This window comes from Sturnira hondurensis, unplaced genomic scaffold, assembly GCF_014824575.4.
Source record: "Sturnira hondurensis isolate 20B ecotype Veracruz unplaced genomic scaffold, ASM1482457v3 Scaffold0019006, whole genome shotgun sequence".
Classification (NCBI taxonomy): Eukaryota; Metazoa; Chordata; class Mammalia; order Chiroptera; family Phyllostomidae; genus Sturnira; species Sturnira hondurensis.
In genome coordinates this window covers 9,703,112-9,727,463 of record NW_028091637.1, presented here as the reverse complement: position 1 = coordinate 9,727,463, position 24,352 = coordinate 9,703,112, and the positions used below count along the sequence as shown (strand labels likewise).

General features: G+C 49.6%; 1 protein-coding gene and 1 non-coding gene across 3 annotated transcripts in view; one reads left to right on the top strand and one right to left on the bottom strand.

The window, feature by feature from the left end:
* GPD1L (glycerol-3-phosphate dehydrogenase 1 like) overlaps positions 1-24,352 on the bottom strand; it is a 41,192-nt gene that overhangs the window by 5,640 nt on the left and 11,200 nt on the right. The window contains exons 2-8 of one of the 2 annotated variants that reach the window (XM_037070691.1): positions 23,923-24,100; positions 20,549-20,689; positions 19,008-19,049; positions 18,635-18,731; positions 11,321-11,433; positions 3,786-4,019; positions 3,305-3,411 (exon numbers count right to left, since the gene is read on the bottom strand). In XM_037070691.1, the coding sequence (XP_036926586.1) occupies positions 3,305-3,411; positions 3,786-4,019; positions 11,321-11,433; positions 18,635-18,731; positions 19,008-19,049; positions 20,549-20,689; positions 23,923-24,100 (912 nt within the window). Of the gene's footprint in view, positions 1-3,304; positions 3,412-3,785; positions 4,020-11,320; positions 11,434-18,634; positions 18,732-18,910; positions 19,050-20,548; positions 20,690-23,922; positions 24,101-24,352 lie in introns of both variants that reach the window. The other variant, XM_037070690.1, reaches the window with a different exon arrangement.
* LOC119004140 (small Cajal body-specific RNA 2) lies at positions 455-691 on the top strand. The gene has a single exon (XR_005070133.1).

The window sequence follows — 24,352 nt, the reverse complement described above, 5'->3', positions numbered from 1 at the left end:
TTCTCCCCTACAGCGGAGTGTTCCACAGCCATTAAATCTCTAGATGCAGATATCAAATGACCCTCCAAGTGCATTCTGAAGGAGAAACCAAGAAGGAAAGCCGGATGCAGTGGGACGTGGGGCCCCGGACCCGTCGCACCGTGACAGGGCGGCGGCAACGGTGCACCGAGCCCGGGAGCGCTGCTGTGCTGGAGCGGGACGAAGACTCACTTCTCGCCATGTGCCCGTTTCATCTGACTGACATCGTTTAACCACAAGGATGTGCTCCCTCCTTTTAAATTTGAGGAATAAAAGCAAACTGTGTGTGTGTGCAGTAACTCCACAGCACGTGAGCAGCAATACTGCCTAAACCAGAAGCCACAGCCTGAGAACTCGATCTGGCCTGTGGCCTGGTTTTGTATCTCCCGCAAGCTAAGAATGATTTTTACATTTTCAAAGTCCTGTAAATGAAAAAGATGATGGCAGGGAAAGCAGCCTGGGGTGAGGTACTGTGTGCTGTGCCTCGCGTGGGTGGTGCATGTGGGCCAAGCATGTGAGTGGACACGTGCATGTGAGCACATGTCGGGGGTGCAAGGCAAGCGTGTGTCGCCCCGTGCCTCCCTCCCGCCTACACATCGATCCTATCGAGTCGGGTTGCAGCCCCAGCCCTGCGAGGCCGAACCAAGATGAAAAGCTCCCATCCTACAAAGAAGCCCCTCCTCGGGGGGCTGTGCAGTGAAAAAAAGAAGAACAAAAGAATACACAAGAGAGAACTGTATTTGGCCTACGAGGTGTGAAGACGAACTATTTATTATGTGGTTCTTTATAGGAATAGTCTGCCAGCTGCTGGTGTAAACAGTAAGTTCAAAGCAGGGGACGTGATTTGTGGTTGGAGGATGTGAAAGAAGGCTTCTCTGAAGACAGACCTGCCTTCAGGGTGATGCGGGCTGAGATGCACATCAAAGAGGATGTCAGGCAGGATGAACAGCAGGACAGGTGGATGTACACAGGGCAGGTGGATGTACACAGGGGAGGTGGATGTGCACAGGGCGGGTAGATGTACACAGGGCAGGTGGATGCACACGGGAGTCTGAGAAGAGGTGTCCAGGGCAAAGGGAAACCTGTTTCAACTTAGGAAGGTGTTGTAAGGGATAATGGCACATGTTGTAAGAAAGGTAAGTAGATACTGGCATAGCTTAGTGTGTTGCAGGTTCAGTTCCAGATCAGTGCAATAAAGCAAGTATTGCAATACAGTAAGTAAAGAAACCTTTTTCTGGGTGGACAGTCTTGCCTTCCATTTGTGAAAAAGGCACCATCTGTGAGGGGTGATGAAACGAGGTATGCCTGTACCAGACGGAGAGGGGCTGCCTCAAATGCCGACCCCGGAACTGCAGACTGCAGGAGGCCTCACACTTGACCACTCGAGGGAGAAGGGCCCAGGGCAACCATCTGGTCTACCCATTTGATTTCGGGGATAAAGAGACAGGGGCACAGAGCAGCTAAACATATGCCCTGTGTACGACCACACGGCGAGTAAGACACAAGGCAGCCTTGAATGCGCCTCCTGCTCACTGCCCTTTCCACTGCAATGGGGGAGGGAGGGGCAGAGGAAATAGAGGAGGACCATAGCAGTGATGGCTGGAATGAGAAAAGGAAAAAAATCAAGGCAGGAGGTGGCACAGAGAGAGAACGTTAGAACTCGGCTCTGCCTGTGCAGGTGCAGGAGGCAGGCACAGGGGCGGGGGAGTCCTGCGGGGGCTCTATTATCTGGCCTGGAAGAAGTGGGGTGCTCCCTCCAGAGGTTCGTTAAGCACAGGTAGAGCCTGTTCGATTTCTCATCAGAAGGAAGAAAATGGGACACGACTCAGGAGAGGCGTCTGCTCAGAGCCGTGTTCCACCTGCTTGACGATACCTGCTCTCTAACACCAACAGGTCAGGTCCCGGCCCCAGGAGGCCGGTTCCAGTCTGCACCCTCCTGAAGTGAAACGACGGACACAGACTGCCAGCCGCCTCGTGAATTCACAAAATCCTATCAGACGCACCCCTGGGTAGCACGCAGATGCCACTTTAAAGCTGTGATTGGAAGATACTAACCATCCCCGAAGACCCAGGTATTTTTTTTAAGGCTTTAAACAAATTCCTGATAAAGACTTAATGGTCGTGGAAGTAGGCCAGCCACACACAAATGCACCACTGTCTTCTGTTAAATATGTGAGAAAACCATGCGTGTCAGAGGCGTTTTCCTTTCGGTCACAATTTCAAGGTAATTCTCCTCCTCTGGAGGCTTGTTTACGACTTCCATCTCTGCCTGGCTGGTTTTGAAAGCCGCTTCAGAAATATAAAATGCAAATTAAAGAAGGAAGATAAATGCCCTGTCCTCCCTCATTTTCCACTTTCATTAGGGAGTGTTGCGGCTCACCCATCTGCACTGGCTGAACGGAGGAGAGCAGGGTGAGGTGAGGGTGCGGGGCTGGGGCCAGGAGACACCTGGGCTGACCTACGAGGATGAGGGAGACGTGACCAGAGAGCTGCGGCCCATCGCCCAGCTCCCTACTCTCCCAGGCAACCAGACTTCCCCTCCCAGAGAGTATTACAGAGAGTTAAGGACACAGAGAATACGCTGCATAAGCATTTACTAGGTGGTGCAACTGGCAGCACGATTATGGAGGAAGGCTCAGTGAATGCGCAACACGAAGGGCCAGGCGCAGCTACAGAGAGTCGACAGTTTCCGTGGTGCCACGGGGCCTGGTCGGGTGGCAAATCAAGCTGAGCCAAGCCCACCTGAACACGTGACCGGCCTGGAGGGGCGGTGGAGGCTGGGTGCACGCACGCCCCCGTCCATCCATCCACAGGAGGTCCGGCTGCAAAGGCTGCTCACCGCAACTCGACACAGGTCGTTCCACTGCTGGGGGTAAAGTTCTAGGGACACGTGTCTTTTCTTCTATTCTGAATGGTTTGGCAGCTTAGTAACAAAATTTTGTCTTTTTATAAAAACAGCAAAGCAAACACGTTTCTAAATTTAAAACTTGAAACATGCAGCTCTTACCAAACCAACCAGAATCTGGAACTTCATGCTGTATAATAGGAAGAACTGAGCTCTTCTTCCTGAAGTCGAGCCGGTTTTGTGTTTTGTATAAACACCCATGTTCAGGGTAGGTAGACGTTTCCTGCCACAGACGTGCATGCCGCACAGAGGACAGAACTAATGTCACGAAGGTCTGGCACACTTATCACATAGCTGTGTCCCTGACACTGACTGGGCTGGCGGTCACGAGAGAAGCGGGAGGATCCCATTTCTCAGGTCTCACGGGCAATGGCGACTTACTTGTCCAGCAGCCCCTTCTGTTTGAGGATGCGATGCACTTCAGCGGAGGTCTGAGGCCCCTGGAGCTTCTGCCCATTTAGCATCTCTTTCTCCAACTCTTCAATGGTCTTAAATAAAAACAAAGAATGAAAAAAAAAAAATCAGCCCTGGCTGGCGCAGCTCAGTGGATACAGTGATGGTCTGCAAACCAAAGGGTTGTTGCTTTGATTCCCAGTCAGGGCACAAGCCTGGGTTGTGGGCCAGGTCCCCAGCAGGGGGCGCTCAAGAGGCAACCATACATTGATGTTTCTCTCCCTCTCATTCTCCCTCCCTTCCCCTCTCCCTAAATAATCTTTTAGACAAATCTGTGGTGAAGACTAGAGAATCACTTATTTTGAGAGGAGAGTGGGGAAGGAGTTGATCTCCGCTGGACTGCCTCTCACCCCAGCCCAGGGGTCTCAAGGAGGAGGGAGGGGTGCAGGGAGGGTAGGCCAGGGGCTACCTTTCCAGTCTTGGCAAAGGCCTCGGCGACCCTGCGGTTCCGGCCACCGTAGCAGGTGGTGATCAGGTCGGCCACGCCGCAGCTCTCCAGGAAGGTGGCAGTGGACACCTGGCCCTTGCAGAAGATCCTGGCGAAGGCGATCATCTCCATGAGCCCCAGGCGGATGACGGCAGCTTTGGTGTTGTCCCCGCTGCGGAGACCATCACAGAACCCGGCTCCCACAGCTACGATGTTCTGGGAAGGAGACATGGAAGCCAGGACGCTGTCACACACACACTGAGGATGCTGGTGTGGGGCAGGTTGGGGGCAAGGTGGGGACAGGGACCCCTGGCTCCTGCACAGCCCTGGGCCCTGCTCTCTGATCATGAGTGAGAGAGACAAAAGCAGGGACCAGGTTCAGGGCAGGAGCCCAGACCTGGGGTCAGAGGGCGGCAGCTGTGGACCAGCAGGAGCCCAAAAACGAGTGCTGATGCGGGTCTCTCGTGAAACACTGCCTGCATACACTGCTTTACCTTTGGGGTTTGTTTTTCAATCAAATATCTTACTGAAATGTAACACGCACAAAGAAAAATACACAAGTCATAAACGTATCCTCTGTGCCGAGCTGCAAAGATAGCTTTAGCCACAGAAGTCCTCCTCGAAGGAGCTGACAGCCTGGTTGGAAAAAGAGACGTAACAGAGCACATCACGAGGCGCAAAGATGGAAGTGTGCTGAGAGGCGCGGAGAGCCTCAAGCTTCACTCCCAGCAGGGAAGGCTGTGCAGAGCAGGGGGTGACTCGGCTAGGCCTTGCCCGCACGGCAGCACAGGGGCCCTGGGGACACAGGGACCTCGGGGGGGCCCCCAGGCCCCCGCTCCTTCATCAAGGATGCATCATGTCAGGAAAAATGCACATATTTTGTGTAACCACACCAGCGTTGTTCTGTAATACCTGGTGACCACACATGGATTTGTGCCTCAANCTGTGCCGAGCTGCAAAGATAGCTTTAGCCACAGAAGTCCTCCTCGAAGGAGCTGACAGCCTGGTTGGAAAAAGAGACGTAACAGAGCACATCACGAGGCGCAAAGATGGAAGTGTGCTGAGAGGCGTGGAGAGCCTCAAGCTTCACTCCCAGCAGGGAAGGCTGTGCAGAGCAGGGGGTGTCTCGGCTAGGCCTTGCCCCCACGGCAGCACAGGGGCCCTGGGGACACAGGGACCTCGGGGGGGCCCCCAGGCCCCCGCTCCTTCATCAAGGATGCATGATGTCAGGAAAAATGCACATATTTTGTGTAACCACACCAGCGTTGTTCTGTAATACCTGGTGACCACACATGGATTTGTGCCTCAAGAGATATTGAAACATGAAGCTAGTTGGTAACAAATGTGGAATCAGTAGAAATAAGATAAATGTGTCGTTTTTCCCTCCAGAAGAAAGTTTTATTAGGGAAAGAGAACATTTCTTTAAACACCAGGCCTATTAAAATTGGAGGGATGGGGTGGAAAAACAGAAGGACCTAGGGAAGGAAAAATATCTCTTCTGGTTGATGTGCAGTTTTTGATAAAATACATCCTACACAGCTTTGGCTCACCAAGGGACCGAAGCCCCAAAGCCACTTCAGATGGAAAAAATCTGAGGCGCTTTCCTGAAGCTTCGTCTCCTTCGGACAGACAGACCCCTCCCTGCAGCACAGGGAGCTGGTGCTCAGAATGGAAAGGGCCCCCGTGTGTCTTCTCCTCCTCGGTAATGATGATACTAGAGCTTACTCTGGCTGCTGGTCGCCTTTTCACTGCTATCAACACAGAAGGAAAAAAATAACCAGAAAGCTGACGCGGATGCGTGGAGGCTGTAGACAGGCAGACTATTTTTGTGTTCCGGTCTCTCAGTGCGGTTGGGAGCTACAGCAGACCAACAAAGCGGCTTCCGGGTGGTCACTTCCTCCCTGCGAGGCCAGGCCCTGTTCAGAGCCTGGTTCCTACTGCGGCAGGTCCAGCTGACCAGGACCCCAGCCTGCTGCATTAATGGCCTGACCAGGGAGCCTATGTTTTCAGACTAACTTCTGCCTGTGTCTGCAACAGCTCCTCACCCCCTCCCTGCCACTGGGGGATGCCCCCCCGCAGGTGTCATCAGCTCCCTGATGGTTCATCCTCAACTACCTGCTGCGTGGGGACGGTGATGAGGAAGCGGCCAATTCCTGGCTGGGCGCACTTGGTGTCTGGCAGCATCCTGTGAAGAGGAGAGGGGAGGGCGGCCCAGCCCCTGGGATCACCAGACCTTTTAGATGGGGTGCTGGGCAGAGACTTAAGAGTCGGATGGTTTACTGATGTTACCAAGGCAATATGATGAGGCCTAGGATCCAAATGGTTAGACTGCTGAAATTGCTCTCCGATGCCTCCGGGATTGTGTCCCCGTGTCCCCCTTCATCACACGTGACACCTTCTGGAGGTCACCCGACAAACCAACCCCAGTAAATGTCTACAGACTGAACAGCAGAGAACAGACGGAAGAGGGGTTACTTGGGGAGTGATGCCGTGAGCCACACGGGGCCCAGTGCACACGCTGTCTCACTGGAGTTCTGACCGGTGCATGCCTCTCCTCCCGGCTGGCTGCAAAAGGTTCAGTGGCTTGCCGAGAACACCCTGGTGGTAAGTGATGCAGCTGGGACACGCGCCAAGTGTGCCAAGTGCCTGGTTCCGCAGGCCCACTCTCCCCATGCCTGGCTGCTTCCACACCCTGGCACCTCTGGCCTGGCCACCAGCTCCTCCCTGGGTCACGAACCTTCCTGGACCCTCTGTGACTGGATGTCAAAGGGCAGTGCCTGTCAGGCCTTCATGGAGGCTTGGGAGGTAATAGGGATAGGCTCAGGAGGAGGAAAGATTTATGGGGGGGTAATAATAAACATAACAACAAAAGTTAACCTTCTCGAACTGTTAAGTGCTTCGTCTATTATTGATGTGTTTAATCTTCACAACCTAACTACAAGGCAGCCCTTTTCTGTGGGGAGGAAGCAAAAAAACCTCAAGGGGTTTCAGCAGCCCGAAGTCCTACAGTCACAGCCTACAGAGCTGGGTTTCTGACCCAGGAGACCTGGCTCTTGACTCCTCTCTAGGGAGTGTGGGTCATACCACCCTGTTCCAGGGCCTCAGGGTGAAAGGCACAGAGCAGCCATCTCAGACTCAAGATTAAGAACTTTCTAATAGGAAGAGCTGACTCCACCCAACTGGAAAGACTTAGAGAGGAGTGAGCTGTTAGTCACTGGAAGCATCCAAGCAGGAGCTATAAGGATGAGTGAGCCCTGAGCTCCAAAGCAGTGCTTCTGAGCTTTCACATCACTGCACTCAGAGAAAAGGCAGGTAAGGGTGCCCACGCCTCGGGGTTCTGACCACCGGCTCGGCCCCTTCACTGCAGGGCATTCAGGTTGGGACTACCCCACAGTGCCCACTAGACATCTAACCTCCCCAGGTCAGGGGGGTACAGAGGCTACTGCAGGGTAAACTCTTCCCATCTGAGGGGACCCTGGGCCCCAACCCGGTTTAATCATCTTACGATGGATCTTAAAATCCTCGCTCTCCCCTCACCCTGCCACTCATCAATGTCAAAAGAAAAATAAACACACTGAGCCAGTCAGATTGTGTTTGAATAGCATTTGAGCAGATGTCCTCCGAGATTGCTCAGCTGTGCAAGTTATCATTATCCACCATGCATTTAAATATGCTTGAAACTGTTCTGGAGCTAAAAATACCATGATTTTCGGAGGACAGACATGCTCAAGCCCTGCTCCATCTCCTGGGTGTTGGCGATATTTCAGGCGTTCACCCACTCCGAGGCGCCACCTTTGCAATTCTGAATTGGGGCAGGTCGGGTGGGACTCGGTTCCTTCCGCTCCCATCCTCCCACAGAAAGGATGTAAGACTGGAGAAGCAGCCCCGGCTGCCTGCAGGTTAGGCCAACACCCTCCCCACCGGGAAGAAAGGCCCCGACGAAGCCAAGAGAGCATTCACTGTTTCCTGTAAATCCACACGCGGCTGCCTCTTCCAGAGGCCAGCTCCCGGTGCACCTGACCCAAGGTGGAGCTCTGGCTGCATAGTGTGGGCTTACTACAGGACAAGGCACCACATACGGTTCGCAGGTTGCACCTTGTGTACATGGCAGCCTGGCTGAGACGGCAAGCAGGGCTGAGTTCATGCCCACACTTTGCCCACCAGGCCTGGCATCCTGCAAGAAGCTGCCTTAGTGAGAGAAGCATTGTCCAGCACAAGCTTCTGCAATGATGTAAATAAACACTTCAGATCTGCTTATCCAGTAAAATGGCCAGCAGCCACTGGCCACTGATATACACACCTCTACTGAGCCTTTGGAATGGGGCTGCTGTGACTCAGAAAGTGAATTAAAGGGTTTTTTTTTAGGTTTTATTTAGTTTGAATGTAAATGCAAATAGCCATATATGGCTAAGGGGGTCCGGTAGTGGTCCAGTAGTGGCCCTGGCTAGAGACTAGGCGCAGGGCTGCCACTGCAGCAGGGTTTATCAAAGCCAGACCCTGGAGAAAACCTACACACCCAGCAGTCTGAATGGTCGCCCTCACGACAGACAGACCTGCAAAGGAGTGTCATGTGGCTCAGGGGATGGCTTTATCCCCCAACCTGTTCTCCCTTCTTCCAGGGTAACACAGTACCTGATTCTCATGCAAGTACAGGGCTAACCAGGGGAAAAACTATTTTCCCACCTCCCTTGCAGCTAGGAATGGCCACACAAGTCAGCACTGCCCATCGAGTTGAAGGCAACGTACTACCCAGAATCTGCCTGAAAAGACAGCTGCCATGTGGCCTTTGTTTGTTTGTCTGTTTCTTTGTTTTTAACAACCCAGCTGTCTGGAAGGCAGTGGAGATGGCTGGAGCTCTGGTTGCCCCCTTAGAAACGAGGATGATCTAGGGGTTCAGAACAGGCCTCCCCAGGATGTGCCACTTTGGCATGAGAATGATTTTGAGCTGATGGCAACTGAGACCCTTCAGACTCAAGAGAAACCTCTTCTTCTCCCTGAAGGAAGTTAAAATGGAGTTTAAATTTAATAAGAGTTATCGCCAGAAGTGAGTTTTTATGATCCATCTACACAGCAGAGCACACATCTAATTGCTGAAGATCTGCTCTGCTTTCAGTCTTGCAAACGGCCCTCATCCCCTCCGGCCCCCGGGCGCCTCAAAGCATCCACTAATTCAGCAAGTCACACACACCTCATTTCCCCTTCCTGTCCCTGAACCTCTCCGTGCGTGGGGCTTCCCGTACACACAGGTGTAATTAAATTCTGTCACTTTTTTTTCTTGTGAATCTGGCTCATGTCAATTTAATTGAGCCCAGCCACAAGCACCTAGCACGGCAGAGGGACAGTGCCTCCTCTTCCTTGAGGACAAGGGCCGCGCCCTCGGGAGCTGCAGGAGCCAGGCTCCCTCAGGATTCTGTGCAGCGGGGTTGCCACGTGGACTCAGGACTTTGGAGTAAGAAATACGCTTTCACCTGTGCAGCCACTATTGTGCTGGGTCTCTGTTAAAGGAGCCCAACCCGGATAAAGCAGCTACTCAACTGGCGACGCAGGCTGATCTGTACGCTCTTCGCTCTGCTGCCGGCAGGTTCCGACAAGGGTGCACTTCACTCAACTGCCCGGACGCAACCCGGGAAAGCCAGGCTGGACACGGTAACCAAGGAACGCAGGACCAAGGTCCCTGGAGGCTGCAGGGGCACCAGGACTGTGCCAACATCTGCTGCATCTGAGGCACTGACTCTTTCTGGGTCTGTCTCATCTGAATGAGAGCGTGGTTAGACTCGATGACTGCGCAAATGCGTTTCTCGGTTTTCAAAAATCCCAGCTCTGACGCTAGCTGACAGGAATGACGGTGACGGATCTGGCTTCAGAGGATGGCCGAGGGGAAGGATGTACATGGTCCTCAACCTCCACCCCCCTCCGCCCTCAATGAACCACTCTGCAGGGGTAGCAGGGACCAACCCACTCACAGGCTTCCTGCCAAGAAAAGTGAAAAGCCATTCGAAGTTCAGACGCAGGACCAGCACGGGTCCCCTTCACACAGCTTTTCCAGAGCTGCCCATCCAGAACCTCTCCCTGCAACACCCTTTGTTCGGGGCAGGACCTCACAGCTTCCCCACCCACCTCCCAAACCATTCAGTCATTTAGAAACAGCTTTTGAGCGACACAGACGGTGCTGAGCAATTAGGCATTCAGGATGCCCCTGCTGTCGAGTGGTCATTAAACAAATGAAGGCCTATTAAAATCACATAAAAATCCCAACCAACAAAAACAAACAAAGCAGCCGAAGTCAGTGCCTCAAACAGAGAACAGGCCCTGCCTACAGTGTGAGGAACGCCCCACACAAGCATTTAGAAATAGGGACATGTGTCACCTGGGAGCCCAGGCCTTCGAGTGGCTTTAATTTTTTAAAAGTCTCATAGCCCTGGCTGGTATAGGTCAGTGGATTGAGCGTGGGCCTGTGAACCACTCAATCATGGTTCGATTCCCAGTCAGGGCACATGCCTGGGTTGCGGGCCAGTTCCCAGCACGGGATGCACGAGAGGCAACCATACATCGATATTTCTCTCCTTCCCTTCCCCTCTAAAGATAAATAAATAAAATCTTAAAAAAAAAAAAGTCTCATGGTGTAGGGACATGTGCCCACACATTCACACACAACGTTAATTCTGGTAAGTGGTTTTAAATTTTGATGCCTAAACAAGATGCTCAATTTAGAGAAAGGGTAGGAAGGCATTCTTTGAACGTTTGCCAATTCCTACCTGACAAAGTGAGGTGAATGCCACATTACCTAACTTCTTACCTAGCTGCTCAAATGCCTGAAAAGCAGCTTTTGCCACAAAAGAAATGACTCGGCAGCCCAGCTCCCTGCTGGCTGTTTCCCAGGGTCGGGGCCTACGAGGGACCTAGCCCGAGTCTAGCACCACTGGAGGTGAGGAAGGAGCCCAAGTGTGGAAACTTCCTTTTATTTTATCTTCCCCAGCCCCTGGCCAATAGGAGCTGCCTCTTTAATCGCATCTTTCCCCTGAGATGAAACCGTTCTTGAAAAAACCTCCATCAGCAGCAGACATTTTTCCTTTAGCTTTCACGAGAACAACCAACAGAACGAGCAAACCAAGACAGTAGCACGATTCAGAGAAAACAGTTCCTTTTCCTACTCAAGATAAGACGTCAGGAGAAAGATATGAATTAATAGAAGCCTTTGCTCCCCGGTAAAATTCTACAATCCACGCACTCTCTGTGCTTCCCAAATCTTAATGCTGCCAAGCATCCGAAGGACTAAAACACCACAGCTGTCCCAGATTTATAAATAAAAGCAAATCGGAAGCGAGAGAGGAACTCGAACCACCCAGGAAAGGCCAGGGCAAAGCAGGAAGGGAAACACAAGGCTCTCAATTCACTATTCTTCGCCCAAGCCAGTGCACAGAACACAGGGCCCATTCTCCAGGGCGAGATTCCCAGGGCTGACAGCGGCTGTGCAGGAGGAAGTCCTCTCCCTGGGCAGAAACGCAGGCCGACTCTACCTTGAGGGCGCCACACAGCTCCACAGTGTCCGCATCGTCCACCACTGTGATTCGGAAGTTGGGCGTCTGCAGGAGCTCTTTGAACAGGAGGCCGTTCTCCATGACTTTGCTGCCTGTCGGAAGGGGAGGGCAAAAGAAGTTCGTAACAGTGTCTAATCTCAATCTTCACACCTAACACAGTTTAAGTTTTTTTACTATAAAAGGAGCATATGGTCATTTTAGAAATTTAGAAAATTCATGAGTAGAAGCTGAAGGTAAAAATACGCCAGAATTTCACCACAGATGATCACTAATAATTTGGCACACATTTTTAACTCAATGCAATATGAATATACAGTTTTTCTCAAAACTGGAAACATAAATGTATACGCAATTTCTTAATCTGCTTTCTCCCTTTTTATGGCATGACTAATTTTCAATGACAGCATATTCTTTCTACATCATTTCAAATGGTTGCCTTGTATGTTGCTGTGTTCATGTGTTATATTTTATCTAAGTGTCTTTCTAGTGTTTCAAATCTAAAATTGTTGTGACTTTTGCTACCATAAACACAACCTCAATTACTGTGTTTACAAGTATAACAGATTATTGTTCAAAATCATTCACTCTGCCCCGACTGGCGTAGCTCAGTGGGTTGGGTGTCCTCCTGCAGATGAAAAGGTCACCGGTTCGATTCCCAGTCAGGGCGCATGCCTGGACTGTGGGCCAGGTCCCTGGCTGAGGGCATGTGAGAGGCAACTGATGGATGTTTCTCTCCCTTTCTTTCCTTATAAAAATAAACGAATAAAGTCTTTAAAAAAATCATTCCCCCCATTTCCTGGGGAGGAGAGCGTATCCCTTTGGATGTCAGGCTTCGCTATGCTGCACGCTTGAACTCACGGAGAGGGGGCCTGTTTCCCCACCCCGCTGCCTTTGGGCTCAGCCGCGCGATTTGCTTTGGTCAAAGGAACATTAACAGACACGATGCAGCAGAAGCTTGATGTCCACTGTGCAGCAGGGCGATGGCAGACACATGGAGCACAGCCACCCCAGCTGTCCCCGCCAAGATCTGCTGACTCCCAGGGGCCTCACAGATGTGTTAGTTGTGCTTATTTTGTATGCAACTGAGATTCTGTGATTGTTGTTACTTTGTATCACGACGGCAATAGAGAACTGATACAATGTTGATGAGTATTTCCCACTGACTAAACCGTGGAAAACAGAAATGTGCTCCTGGTCCTTGTCTCTGCCACTGCTAAATCCCGGCCATTGGGATAGTTCCTTCAATGAGACCGATGCTCAGTAGCAGTTTTTGCACTTTTTTTGTTTGGGGATTTGGGGTTAAAACCAAAAACAAACAGAAATCAAACTTTACACATAAAAGCGGATAAGAAATGTGCTCTGGTTGTTGGAGGTTGGGGGGGGTGGGTGGCTCAGCCCTGGAAATCAGGAGGATAAAACTGACGGGCTGAGTCCTGGCTCCCAAGTCAGCGTCTCCACACAGGTGGCAGGCAGGTCACCGAGGACTACAGCACCTGGGCACTGCCTGCCCCGAGGTTCCCCTGCGTGTGCCCAAGCTTGTCTGCGCATTCCGGTCACCTCGGCATCTTTAAAAACACCACAGCCCAGGTCACATCCCAGGCCAGTTAAATCAGTCTCGGGGGAGAGCAGGCCTCAGTGGTTTCTGAAGCTCCCCAGGTGATTCCAATGGGCAGACAAGTGTGTGACCCTCAGACTTAACCTCCTCGAGCCTCAGCTCCCTCAAGAGTCAACATGATGGCTCTTAGGGCCATTGGAGTCAGGTGTCAAAACAGGCTATCAGCCCTGGCTGGTGTAGCTCAGTGGATTGAGCACGGGCCTGAGAACCGCACGATCGAGGTTCGATTCCCACTCAGGGCACATGCTTGGGTTGCAGGCCAGTTCCCAGCAGGGGACTCACGAGAGGCAACCATACATTGATCCTTCTCTCCTTCTCTTCCCCTCTAAAGATAAATAAATAAAATCTTTTTTAAAAAATATTTTATTTATTGATCTTCAGAGGGGAAAGGAAGGAGAGAGGAAGGAAACATCAATGTATGGTTGCTTCTTGTGCATCCCCTGCAGGGAACTGGCCCCTGCCAGAAACTGGCCTGCAACCCAAGCATGTGCCCTGACTGGGAATCGAACCCTGATCGTCTGGTTCGCAGGCCCACGCTCAATCCACTGAGCTACACCAGCCAGGGCAAATAAATAAAATCTTAAAAAAAAAAAACCCAAAACAGGCTATCAGTCATAATTAGCACTCAAAGTCCTATGTAACAATGATGGCCTAGGTAACACGTAACCATGCTTAGGACTACAATTTTCCCCATTTCCAGGCAGGAGGCCCAGATAGGTTTACCAACTTGCCCACAGTCACACAGCTGCTAGGAGGCAGAGCCCCAATTCTGGCCACGGCTCTGACCGTCTGTGCTATGCTGCTTCTCAGGGGGTGGCAAAAGAGAAGAGAAACAAGCAAGAACCAAACAAACGTGACACAGAGTTCTGTTCTCCGAGTGCAGAAAACATATGATTGTCAACATTAAAATTACACCCACAAGGCATATCATGTCAAAACAATCTGGGGGGGTGGGGTGGCAGGGAGGACATACAGACGAAACGAGCATGGCCGGAGGTTCCTCATTACTGAAGATGGGCATGGGGGACTCGGGGTTCATGAGACTCTTGCCCCTATTTGTCTTCAAGGAGATTCTCCCTAATAAAACGTTTAAAACATCTGCACCTAACACCTAGAAACACGTTTTCTATCCTATCAGCTTTGCTCTTACCTATTCTTTAGCTGAGCTGAGCTGTGTCGGTTTGAGCAAGCTGTCCTCTTCCATTTTTAAACAGTCACCAGAGCGTCTGGGTGACCCCGTGCAACACCGTGTTGTCACCAGTGTCGGGTGAGCTGGCCCCCAGCCTCCACCGTGTGACATCATTACTGTCTTTCTCCTCTGTCTCTCACTCTGGGCCACTGCCCAGTGCCTCTGACAGCAAGGATGCTTCCGAGCATCACAGACACGCCCCCCGCTCGGGTGACTTGATCCCAGCTGCCTGCTGCTGTGAGCCATCTGGAGAACAGGCGGGGAGAAGGGCATTCTCCGTTTGCCACTCAGACCAAGTGGGGTCTGCCGGCTCTTCTGTGGCTGCCAGTTACTCCCGGTGCCACCAGAGAGGGGAGCTTGATTTACAGCAATGGACACTTTTCCCCAAATGTTTTAAATCATGGGTAAGAAAACACTAATGACCCTGGCTGGTGTGCCTCAGTGGATTGAGAGCTGGCTGTGAACAGAAAGGTCACTGGTTCGATTTCCACTCAAGGCACATACCTGGGTTGTAGGCCAGGTCCCTAGTTGGGGGCGTGCAAGAGGCAACCGAAGGACGTTTCTCTTGCACATCCTTCCCTTTCTTTCTTCCTCCCTTCCCCTCTCTCTAAAAATAACTAATTAAATAAAAGCACTAACTGTGTTATCACCAGTCACAAGCAGGGACCCAGACCACCTGGGACAGAACAGGCCATGCCCAACAGCCACATGGGAGGGCTCTGCCAAACTCCATATGAACCAAGAGACAGGAAAATCCCCTTCTCTTTCATGAGAAGGTGTGACAGAATCAACCTCTTACTTTAATAAGATTCCTCCGAAACTCCCATTTCGGCCAGTGATTCTGTATTTGTTTCTGTGCTTAGAAGCGCCCCAAGGAGCTTATGTATCTGTAACACTTAGCACCATGCCTGACACATAACAGGCTTTGAAAAAGATTTGTGGGACAACTGAGAAAGTCTTGGACTCTGTGAGGTCAGTCCCAAGAATGAAGGGAACTCTTACCACCAGGGGGCACCGCAGTTCACCGTGCCAGTTAGTATCNTAACTAATTAAATAAAAGCACTAACTGTGTTATCACCAGTCACAAGCAGGGACCCAGACCACCTGGGACAGAACAGGCCATGCCCAACAGCCACATGGGAGGGCTCTGCCAAACTCCATATGAACCAAGAGACAGGAAAATCCCCTTCTCTTTCATGAGAAGGTGTGACAGAATCAACCTCTTACTTTGGGACAACTGAGAAAGTCTTGGACTCTGTGAGGTCAGTCTCAAGAATGAAGGGAACTCTTACCACCAGGGGGCACTGCAGTTCACCGTGCCAGTTAGTATCTACACAAGATACCGAGAACAATGCCATTTTTTCTTTTCCTTCTTCTTCTATGGAAGACTCAAGTAGGCTCAAATTCCTGAATCTACCATAATTAAAAATGACTCGGTTGCTAACGTCATCAAGAAAGGCCACCCGAATAAGCCCAGCACAATGATCGAATACAGGAAATTTAGTGTGAACACAATGATCTGACATACAACCACACTCCAACCTGCACAATTATGGCAATGCTGTCCTTCACTCCCTGAATCCTCGCTGGTCTGAGAGACTCCATGAAGCCTTCCGCCATCACTCATGACAATGGCGTTTTAAGAGTGTGGCCAGTTGTTTTGTGATATGCCCCTTACTGTGGGCCTTCTGATATTTTCTCATGATTAAATTTAGGTCAAGTAAGACAATCAGAAAATATCGTCTTCGTGTTCAATGGCTGACTTAATTAAATGCAGGTCCCTCTCCTCTCGGTAACCACAGTCTAACCCACAGCAAAGGCAGTGGGAACACTGGGCAAACAGAAGCCACAGGGACAGAGGTGTGACTTCCGGGCGTTCGTCTGTCTGTACAACCCCACAGACCCTGGTGCGCCCCACTGGAAACTTTCCTACAACAAACAGGGCTCAGAGGCAGGTAAAAAGCTTCGTCAAAATCTACAGGTAGATACAAGGTTTTTGATCAAGAATCGACGAGGAAGTCTCAGCTTTATGGAATGACTGGGGTAACCAGTCAATTGCAACCAATTGGCAAAACTGATTGCCAACTGACTATTGGAAAAGAGGACTGAGTTGAAACAATTAGTTAACAACTTTTTTTTAAAGATTTTATTTATTTATTTATCTTTAGAGGAGAAGGAGAGTGGGAGAGAAACATCAATGTATCGGTTGCCTTTTGTGCGTCTCCTGCTGGTAGTTAGCCTGCAAGGAACCGGCCTGCAACCCAGCCATGTGCCCTGACTGGGAATCGAACTGCGATCGTCTGGTTCGCAGGCCCGCGCTCAATCCACTGAGCTACGCCAGCCAGGGCCAGTTAACAACTTTTTTTAAAAAGCCAGAGTTACACGATAATTTCACAGGCTTTATTAAAATCACTCATGGATAAAAGAATTCAGTGTGAAAAAGTAAAACCTATAAATACAGTAGTATATATACATATGTAATTTTTTTCTGAGCGGATACTTAGAAACTGCCAACAGTGATTTCCTTTAGGAAGAGGGAGTAGGTGGAAAATTACTATTTTAATTCTAATTTCATACCTTCTCATATTGTTTGAATTTCCTTACCCATGGTTATATCGCTTTTGAAAATATCAGCCTGGGAAATGGTATTATATAGGTCACTTTTTTCCTTCTTTATATTATTTGTGATACCTCTCCACTCCAAAAATAATGTCTCTGAAAAAAGGGGTTTTAAGTGCCCACACATATGGGATTGTTGACAGGATACTGTGCAGCTATGGAGATGTAGGCTGGACTTTGAAAGTTGTTTGTTGTATATTAATAAAGCAACGATAAAAACAACACATAACTAAACTACAAACATTTGTCTGGAAAAATGAAATAATAAAAATGTTTTTTTTAATTCTGTTTTCCATAATAATGACATAATATCTATGTAATTAAAAATAAAGGAAAGCCCCAGCCAGGCAGCTCAACTGGTTGGAGCATCATCCCATACACAACAAGGTTGTGGGTTCGATCCCCAGTCAGGGCGTATAAGAAAAGCAACCAATCAATGCTTCTCTTTCACATCGATGTGTCTCTGTTTCTCATCCCTCTCTTTTCCTCTCCCTCTAAAATCAGTAAACATATCTTTGGGTGAGGATTTAAGTAAATGAGTAAATAAATCAATAAACGGGAAACATGCAAAAGAAAAGTATAAACGTCCCAATTTGTGGGCATGTGGGAGGAGCAGGAGCTGCATTCCCCCTGACCTCCCATCGAGTCAGGAGTCGGAGCTTCCTATTACGTCTGCCAGGGACAAATGGTTCGCTCCACTGGAGTGTTTGACAAGGGTGGAACTCAGTTCTGGAGTAGCAGAAAAACGTAGATAAACTCTTGCCAAACAAGTGCAAATTCAAGAACACTACCCTTCTACCAGTCCTTCAGTGTGGTACACAGGCAGCTGAAAATTTCAAAGCTCTTTTTAAAAGAAACACAATTTTTTACAACATCAATGTTGTATAAAACTAGAAATAACCTTCTATTTCAGGAAACAGGAGGCCCAAGTTCATGCCTGGGTTCGGTGTTAGCTGTGTGACCTTGGGGCAGGTAACTAACTCCCTGAGCCACAGCTCATTCACCTAAAAGCAGGGACCATTCCCACCAATTCTCAGATCTCACTGGAATCACTGGTATTTGTGAGTGAAGAGGAGCTGGGTGTCGAAGGCTGGGAGAGCCCCACGGTGGATGCAACCACCTGTTTCTGGGTACAAGCAACCTTGCGGGGGTTTTTTTTGTTGGTTTGTTTAACCTCAATCATTTGTTAGTGGATCAGGACCATTCAAAATGGTCTCCTTGGCTTTACTTTTTATCTGGAGATTGTTGAAGACACTTCAGGTCCACATAATGGCCTCCTTATGTAAAATCTCCACTCCACTAAAGGTCCACCTTCAGGAAGTCAAGGGGGCAGGGAAGAGTCCACCACAGGAAATATCAGAAATGAAAAATGTACATTACTCAGCCATAAAAAAAGAAGGAAATCTTACCCTTTGCGAAAGCATGGATGGACCTGGAGAGCATTATGCGAAGTGAAATAAGCCAGTCAGAGAAAAGACAGATTCTACATGATTTCAGTCATATTTGGAATCTAAAGAACAGAATGAAATAACAGGCAAAACAGAGACAGGCTCATAAAAGGAGAGCAGGCTGAGAGCTGTCAGTTCGGGATGCAGGTAGGATGGCTGGAGAGGAAGGTTGGAGGGATTGAGCAAAAAAAGAAGAAACAGAGAAAAACTCACGACAGGGTCAACATGTGGTGACTGCCTAGGGGAGGATTGGTGGGGGGGTGGAGGCGGGTACAGGGGAATAAATGATGTGTCATGGAACCATACACCTGAAACCTGTATAATTTTGTTGACTGCCCAGTGTCACCCCAATAAATTCAATAAAAAGGAAAAAAGCAAGAAAACACCAAAGGCCCAGGCTCCCAGGGCCCGCCAGCACTCACCGATGGTGGTCTCGCAGAACTTCCCGGCAGCCACCTCATTGGCAATGTTGGCTCCCATCAGCACGCTGATGTCGATGCCCATCTTCTCTCGGATGATGTCAGAAATGAGCTTCAGCCCGTNGGGTATAGGGGAATAAATGATGTGTCATGGAACCATACACCTGAAACCTGTATAATTTTGTTGACTGCCCAGTGTCACCCCAATAAATTCAATAAAAAGGAAAAAAAGCAAGAAAACACCAAAGGCCCGGGCTCCCAGGGCCTGCCAGCACTCACCGATGGTGGTCTCGCAGAACTTCCCGGCAGCCACCTCATTGGCAATGTTGGCTCCCATCAGCACGCTGATGTCGATGCCCATCTTCTCTCGGATGATGTCAGAAATGAGCTTCAGCCCGTCCGGGCCCTCGTCTATGCCCTGCGGGGAGGTCAGGGGGTTAGGGAGAAACAAAGCCCCGAAACACAAGAGGTCTGGGGTCGCTGCTTTGTAAGGTGTCTAGGTTTAGACATCCAATGGCACGCGCATCTTGAAAAATATCTCTCCCAAGAGAAAACGTACGTGCTAGGTATGGACTGTTTCAAGAATAATAAGAAAATGAAAAGAAGACAAACACACCTCCCCACCTTGGACGTGTAACCACCCAGGTTGAGGAGCAGCATGTGCCTGACACGTGCGGACCGAAGTCCCCTGCGTCTCCCTGGGGTTCATCCACCCCAGGGGGCACCACCAACCTGAATTCTGCACGCACTGCTCCCTGGCCTTCCTGGATCGTTTTGGGACAGACGACTGTCCCTAAACAATGCGCTAAGTCACGACGCCTGTGTTTGAAACCCTGTAAATGGAACTGTGCTTTTTTCACACGGGCCATGCTGCTTACGCTATGTTTCAGGGACTCACCCACGCGGCTGCATGAATGCTCTCCTTCTTTCCCATTTACTCCTGTGTGCAATATTCCAAAGTGAGCAGTCCATTCGCTTCTGTACGCAACTGCTGACTGACACGGGGGTCATGCCAGCTTGCTTTCACAAACACTCATCTATGAACCTCTGGAACAGAGTCTCTCTAGGGGGTTGTAAGCCTTTGTATGATGTGGGCCTCTCCTGGATCAGGCTGGTGTAGGGTATGACCTCCTTCACAGAATTTCATACACATAAAGCAAAATACACAAGATTACCCAGGAAGCCAATTATACTGATCCCCAGTCACCAAAATATGAAAAAAACAAAACCCCTAAATTTTTGATAAAGTAATATATCTGCTGTTTTATTAATGCAATTAGAAAAAGATGTCACAGCAGATCAAATAATTATCATAACTTCATGAGAGTGATGAGCATAAATGGCACTTGAGATATCAGAAGCCACCGTGAAGTGGCGTGAACGTGTCTACGACTTGCATTGAAAGGACGTCCCAGGAGCTGCTCATACGCTATTACTGAACTCTGGCTTGTGTCTTCCTTCGTAAATGAAGAAAACGCTCATTTCAGTTAGAGGTTAAAATGAGTAAAAATGCAATTTCCCCCCACATTTAAGACCATGAGCCTCCTGAATTCTGTCTAAGGATCTCCGGGACTGGTCCATGGACTGCTAGTTAAAACCTTCCTCATTAGGGAAAATACCAGGAGTGGGAACTCAACACGAACCACTGGGGAGTTCCAGAATGCCAGCTGAGACCCACGAGCTGGCGGATGGGTTCCTTCTGACAGCCAGACTCAGAAGGTGGGGCCGCCCCCCCCCACCACCACAGAAAGCAGTTTCCTCGTAAATTTGAGCTAAGCTAGGCTACTGGGATGTACGGTTCTGATCACCCCCAAACCTGCCATAACCGCCCCTTCACTTCCTCCTCTCCAACAGACGAAAGTGAGAGGAAGGGAAACTTCCCGGGAAGCCATGCCCGGTCAGTGGCGGGTGAGTCACCTTGATGAGCGTGATGCCCAGCGCTTGCTTGGGCACCTTCCCGGTGATCTCGTCGCAGATTCTGTGGATGAACTGGTGGGGAATGACGAACACCAGCAGGTCTGCATCTTGCACGGCCTCACCGAGGTTTGGGACGGCAACCTGCATGGTGAGGAGAAGAAAACACACCTACACCAACACATTCTGATCCAAATGCCTTCCTTCTCTGGCACTTTATCAGATGCCTGCTGAGGGCCGAGAGCAGCGTGCAGACAGTTAAGGGAAGCGTGGGGTGTGTTCTGCCTTCCTCATTCACGACTTGCATCTGAAGCCAGGAGCCTGTCTGCCTTTTGCAGTCCTCAGTTTCCTAATCTGGAAAGGGAGTCATACAATACTCTGTGGGTTGTTCCCTGTTGCTCTCCCAATCTCTCAACCCATTTTCTGCCCTTCTTTGACCCACTCTGTTCCCCAGGGGGCTGCTTAAATTAAGGGACTGTTTCCTCTGGGCACCCTGGCTCTCTGCCTTCCAGCTGGCTTCAGCCAAAGGGGGACACCACCAGGGGATCCAAGGTGCGGTGAGACACAGGTCAGGGTGCTCGTGAGCCTCCTGGGCCACACCTGCCCGGACTCACAGGTGTGCTGGCTTGGCTTCACTCTGCCCTTACACCTCCTGCCGGCAGCCCCTCTTCAGCATCTCTAAGTTTTTGTCAGGTAGGTTTGGTGATACTGGTCCACCCCTTTGCCCTTTCAAAGTGGTCGTGGCTTCCTGCTGTTGCTAATCTCTGGGTCCTTGGCCAAGGCCTTTCGTTCCTCAGCTCTGCCCACACCTCTGTAAACAGCCCCACGGCAAACTCTCCTTGGCTGGGCACGTTGGGTGTGCTGCTGTGGAGAATAAATGCTTCCGAGGGGGGTCTGGCACCCGGCATGCATCCAACACCTTATGATGCTCTTATGATGCCATTTTTCCTTTGGACGAGGAAAAGCACGGGTCTGACCATTTAACATGGGCAGAGAAACACAGACACGTGGGCGGAGGTGCGGAACACGGGGGCATGTGGCCTCCAGCAGAGACTGCTTGCTATTGTCCAAGGCCTGCTTCGCCTCCTTCCTTAGCCAGAGAGCCCCCGGTGTGAGGCTAGGCTCACAGACGCCAGGAAAGAAGACCTGCCCACTCAACCACTCACTTGAGGTGAGGTTGGCCCCTCCCCTGCTCCACAGATGACCTGTGACTTGTCCAAGTTCATGGGCACACAGGAGGCCTTACACTGCGGTGGGAAGAGCTAGCTGCTCCCTTTATGCTTCCCATCAGATATTTGGGCAACTTAACTTCCAGACTCAGAACCCTAGGGATTCTTTCTCTCCCCATCGACAGCATGAAGAATAACCGTGGGCCTGAAACTAATATAAAATGATATTAAATGTCAACTATACGTGAAAAAAGAAAAGAATAACGATGGGGAAATGCTGCCTGGCCTTAGCTTGATGTTACAGAGAAAATCATCACTGTCTAGAGGGCAACAGATTCAGCAGGTTCAAAAATGAGTTCACCAGGAATCAGATTCCAACCCTAGCCTCCGGCTCTGTGGTCTTGGACAAGTTCATTAACCTCTCCAGACCTTGATTTCTTCCCCTTATAAAATCAGAATCAGTATGATAATAGGAAAACTAATAGTATCAACCTGTTGAAAAAGGAAAGAAAAGAGACAACAAGACAAAATGGAGTCACTTTTGCTAAGCCAGGTCACCAAACCAAACCTTAATAACTTATCTAAAAGCAAGTTTCAGCCTCTCCCAGGGGTGGGATTTTTTAAACCAATCACTCTGAATTGAATTTCCTGATCAATACTAGTGAGGTAATCTGCCTGATAAGACCACCTGCCTTCCCCAACAGGAAGGGGACCACACCTGAAATACCCAACTCTTTTCACTTTCTTGTCCCACTCTTTCTGCCCATAAAAACCTTCCACTTTGTACAATTCCTCTGAGCACCTTTCCAGTTGCTAGGTGGAATTCATGAAGAGCTTAATAAAGCCAATCTAATCTCCAAGTTTACTTGGTTGAATTTTGTCCTTTAGTAAACCTAGGAGGGTCATGGAGGCCATGAGATAATATATGCAAACCCTTTAGCATAGTGCTTGACACTAATGCACACTATGACCAAAAGTCAAACAAACATCTCCAGTGAGCAAGGTCATTGTAGCTCCGGCACTTCCCAGCTTACGAACTGCCACCCCCGCTGTGCTCGCCCCACCCCGCCTCCTGTCTCCAGCATCCTAACACTGTGCTCTGCATGCACAGTACCTGCTCATGAAGGTCTGGTGAGTCAGTGTACAGACGTATGGAGTGGTGGGCATCTCATTAAGGAAGGAGATGAGTGTCTGGTTAACCGCAAGAATGAAGCAGTCACAATGCTTGGTTTTCAAACAATGACAGAACGCTACCAAGGGGTGAAGCTGGCAACCGAGGTTCACAAACTCCACTCAGACAACCAGCAGGGTCTTACTCTTTTTGTTCATCATGCTCGTTTCTTCCTTCCCCCACTAGCCACTGGAACAAGGCCACACGATAACCTCTATTTTCCCCTCCCAGATGGAAGAAGCCCGAATTGTAAAGGGTCAGTCTTACAATTTTCTATTTTCTCTGATCTCCTTCTGTAATTTCGACCTTGACCCTGATTTTAATTACAGACCAGGGTTGTGTCCTAGGGAGTGGATCAAAGTCCACGTACCTAGAAACAGTGTATCAGGAGCTAGCAGGGCACGTGGCTGGCCAAAGGCAACATTGTTGCCTAGCTTTGTAGTCTAGCTTTGATGTGACTTGAACTTTGAATGCCAAGAAAGTAATCTGTTATGAGCTAAACTGTATTCTCCCCCAAATTTATACATAATCCAAGTACCTCAGAATAGGACTGTACTTGGAGATGGGATCTTCACAGAGGTCATTACTTAAAACAAGGTCCTTGGATGGGCCCTAATACAACATGACTGGTGTCCTTATAAGAAGAGGAGATTAAGAAGGACATGAACAACACAGAGGAAGACCATGTGAAGACACAGGAAGAAGGTGGCCACCTACAAGTCAAGGAGAAAGCTTCGGAAGAAACCAGCTCTGCTGACACCTTGAGCTTGGACTTGAAGCCTCCAGCATTGCGACTAAAGAAATTTCTGCTGTTTAAGCCATCTGGTTTACTGTCCTTGGTTATGGCAGCCCTACCAAACTAAAACAAAGCCCATTTCAGAGTCTGGAAAGCCAAAATTAACCAAGCAAAAAGCGTGAAGGGTGAAAGAAACAGGGGAAGGAGAAGGTAGCCTTTGTATTTCCTTAAGTCCCAAAAGTGTTGACTCAGCAACCATAAATTAATTGAATGCATAATACTCTTCATCCTCAAGCCTTACCACATTTTCTGGCAGCTTGTGTCCAGGGAGATATTTCACATTTTCATGGTCATTATTTATGATGTCTGTCAGTTTCCTCCCATTAACCGTTTCTTCAAAGACCCACATCTTGACCGTGGAGGCAAACTTCTGAAGTTTCTTGACATTGTTACCAATTATTTTGGCAACAGCTGAACCCCTACAAAAGAAACAGTGGAAAAGAAAAAATAGAAACAAAAAACCCCCCCATTAAACTCACTCGGGCAGCAGAGAAAATGCACCAGATCCCAATTCAGAAGTCTCGCATTCTGACTCTGATTCAAGCACTGGGTGTATACTTCACCATGTGATGTTGTACCAGCCACGAGCCATATGAAACTTGACTGTTTTCACCCAGAATTACCACCCGGGTGATCAAGGAAGCCCCAGAATTTGGTACCAGGTCAAAAGC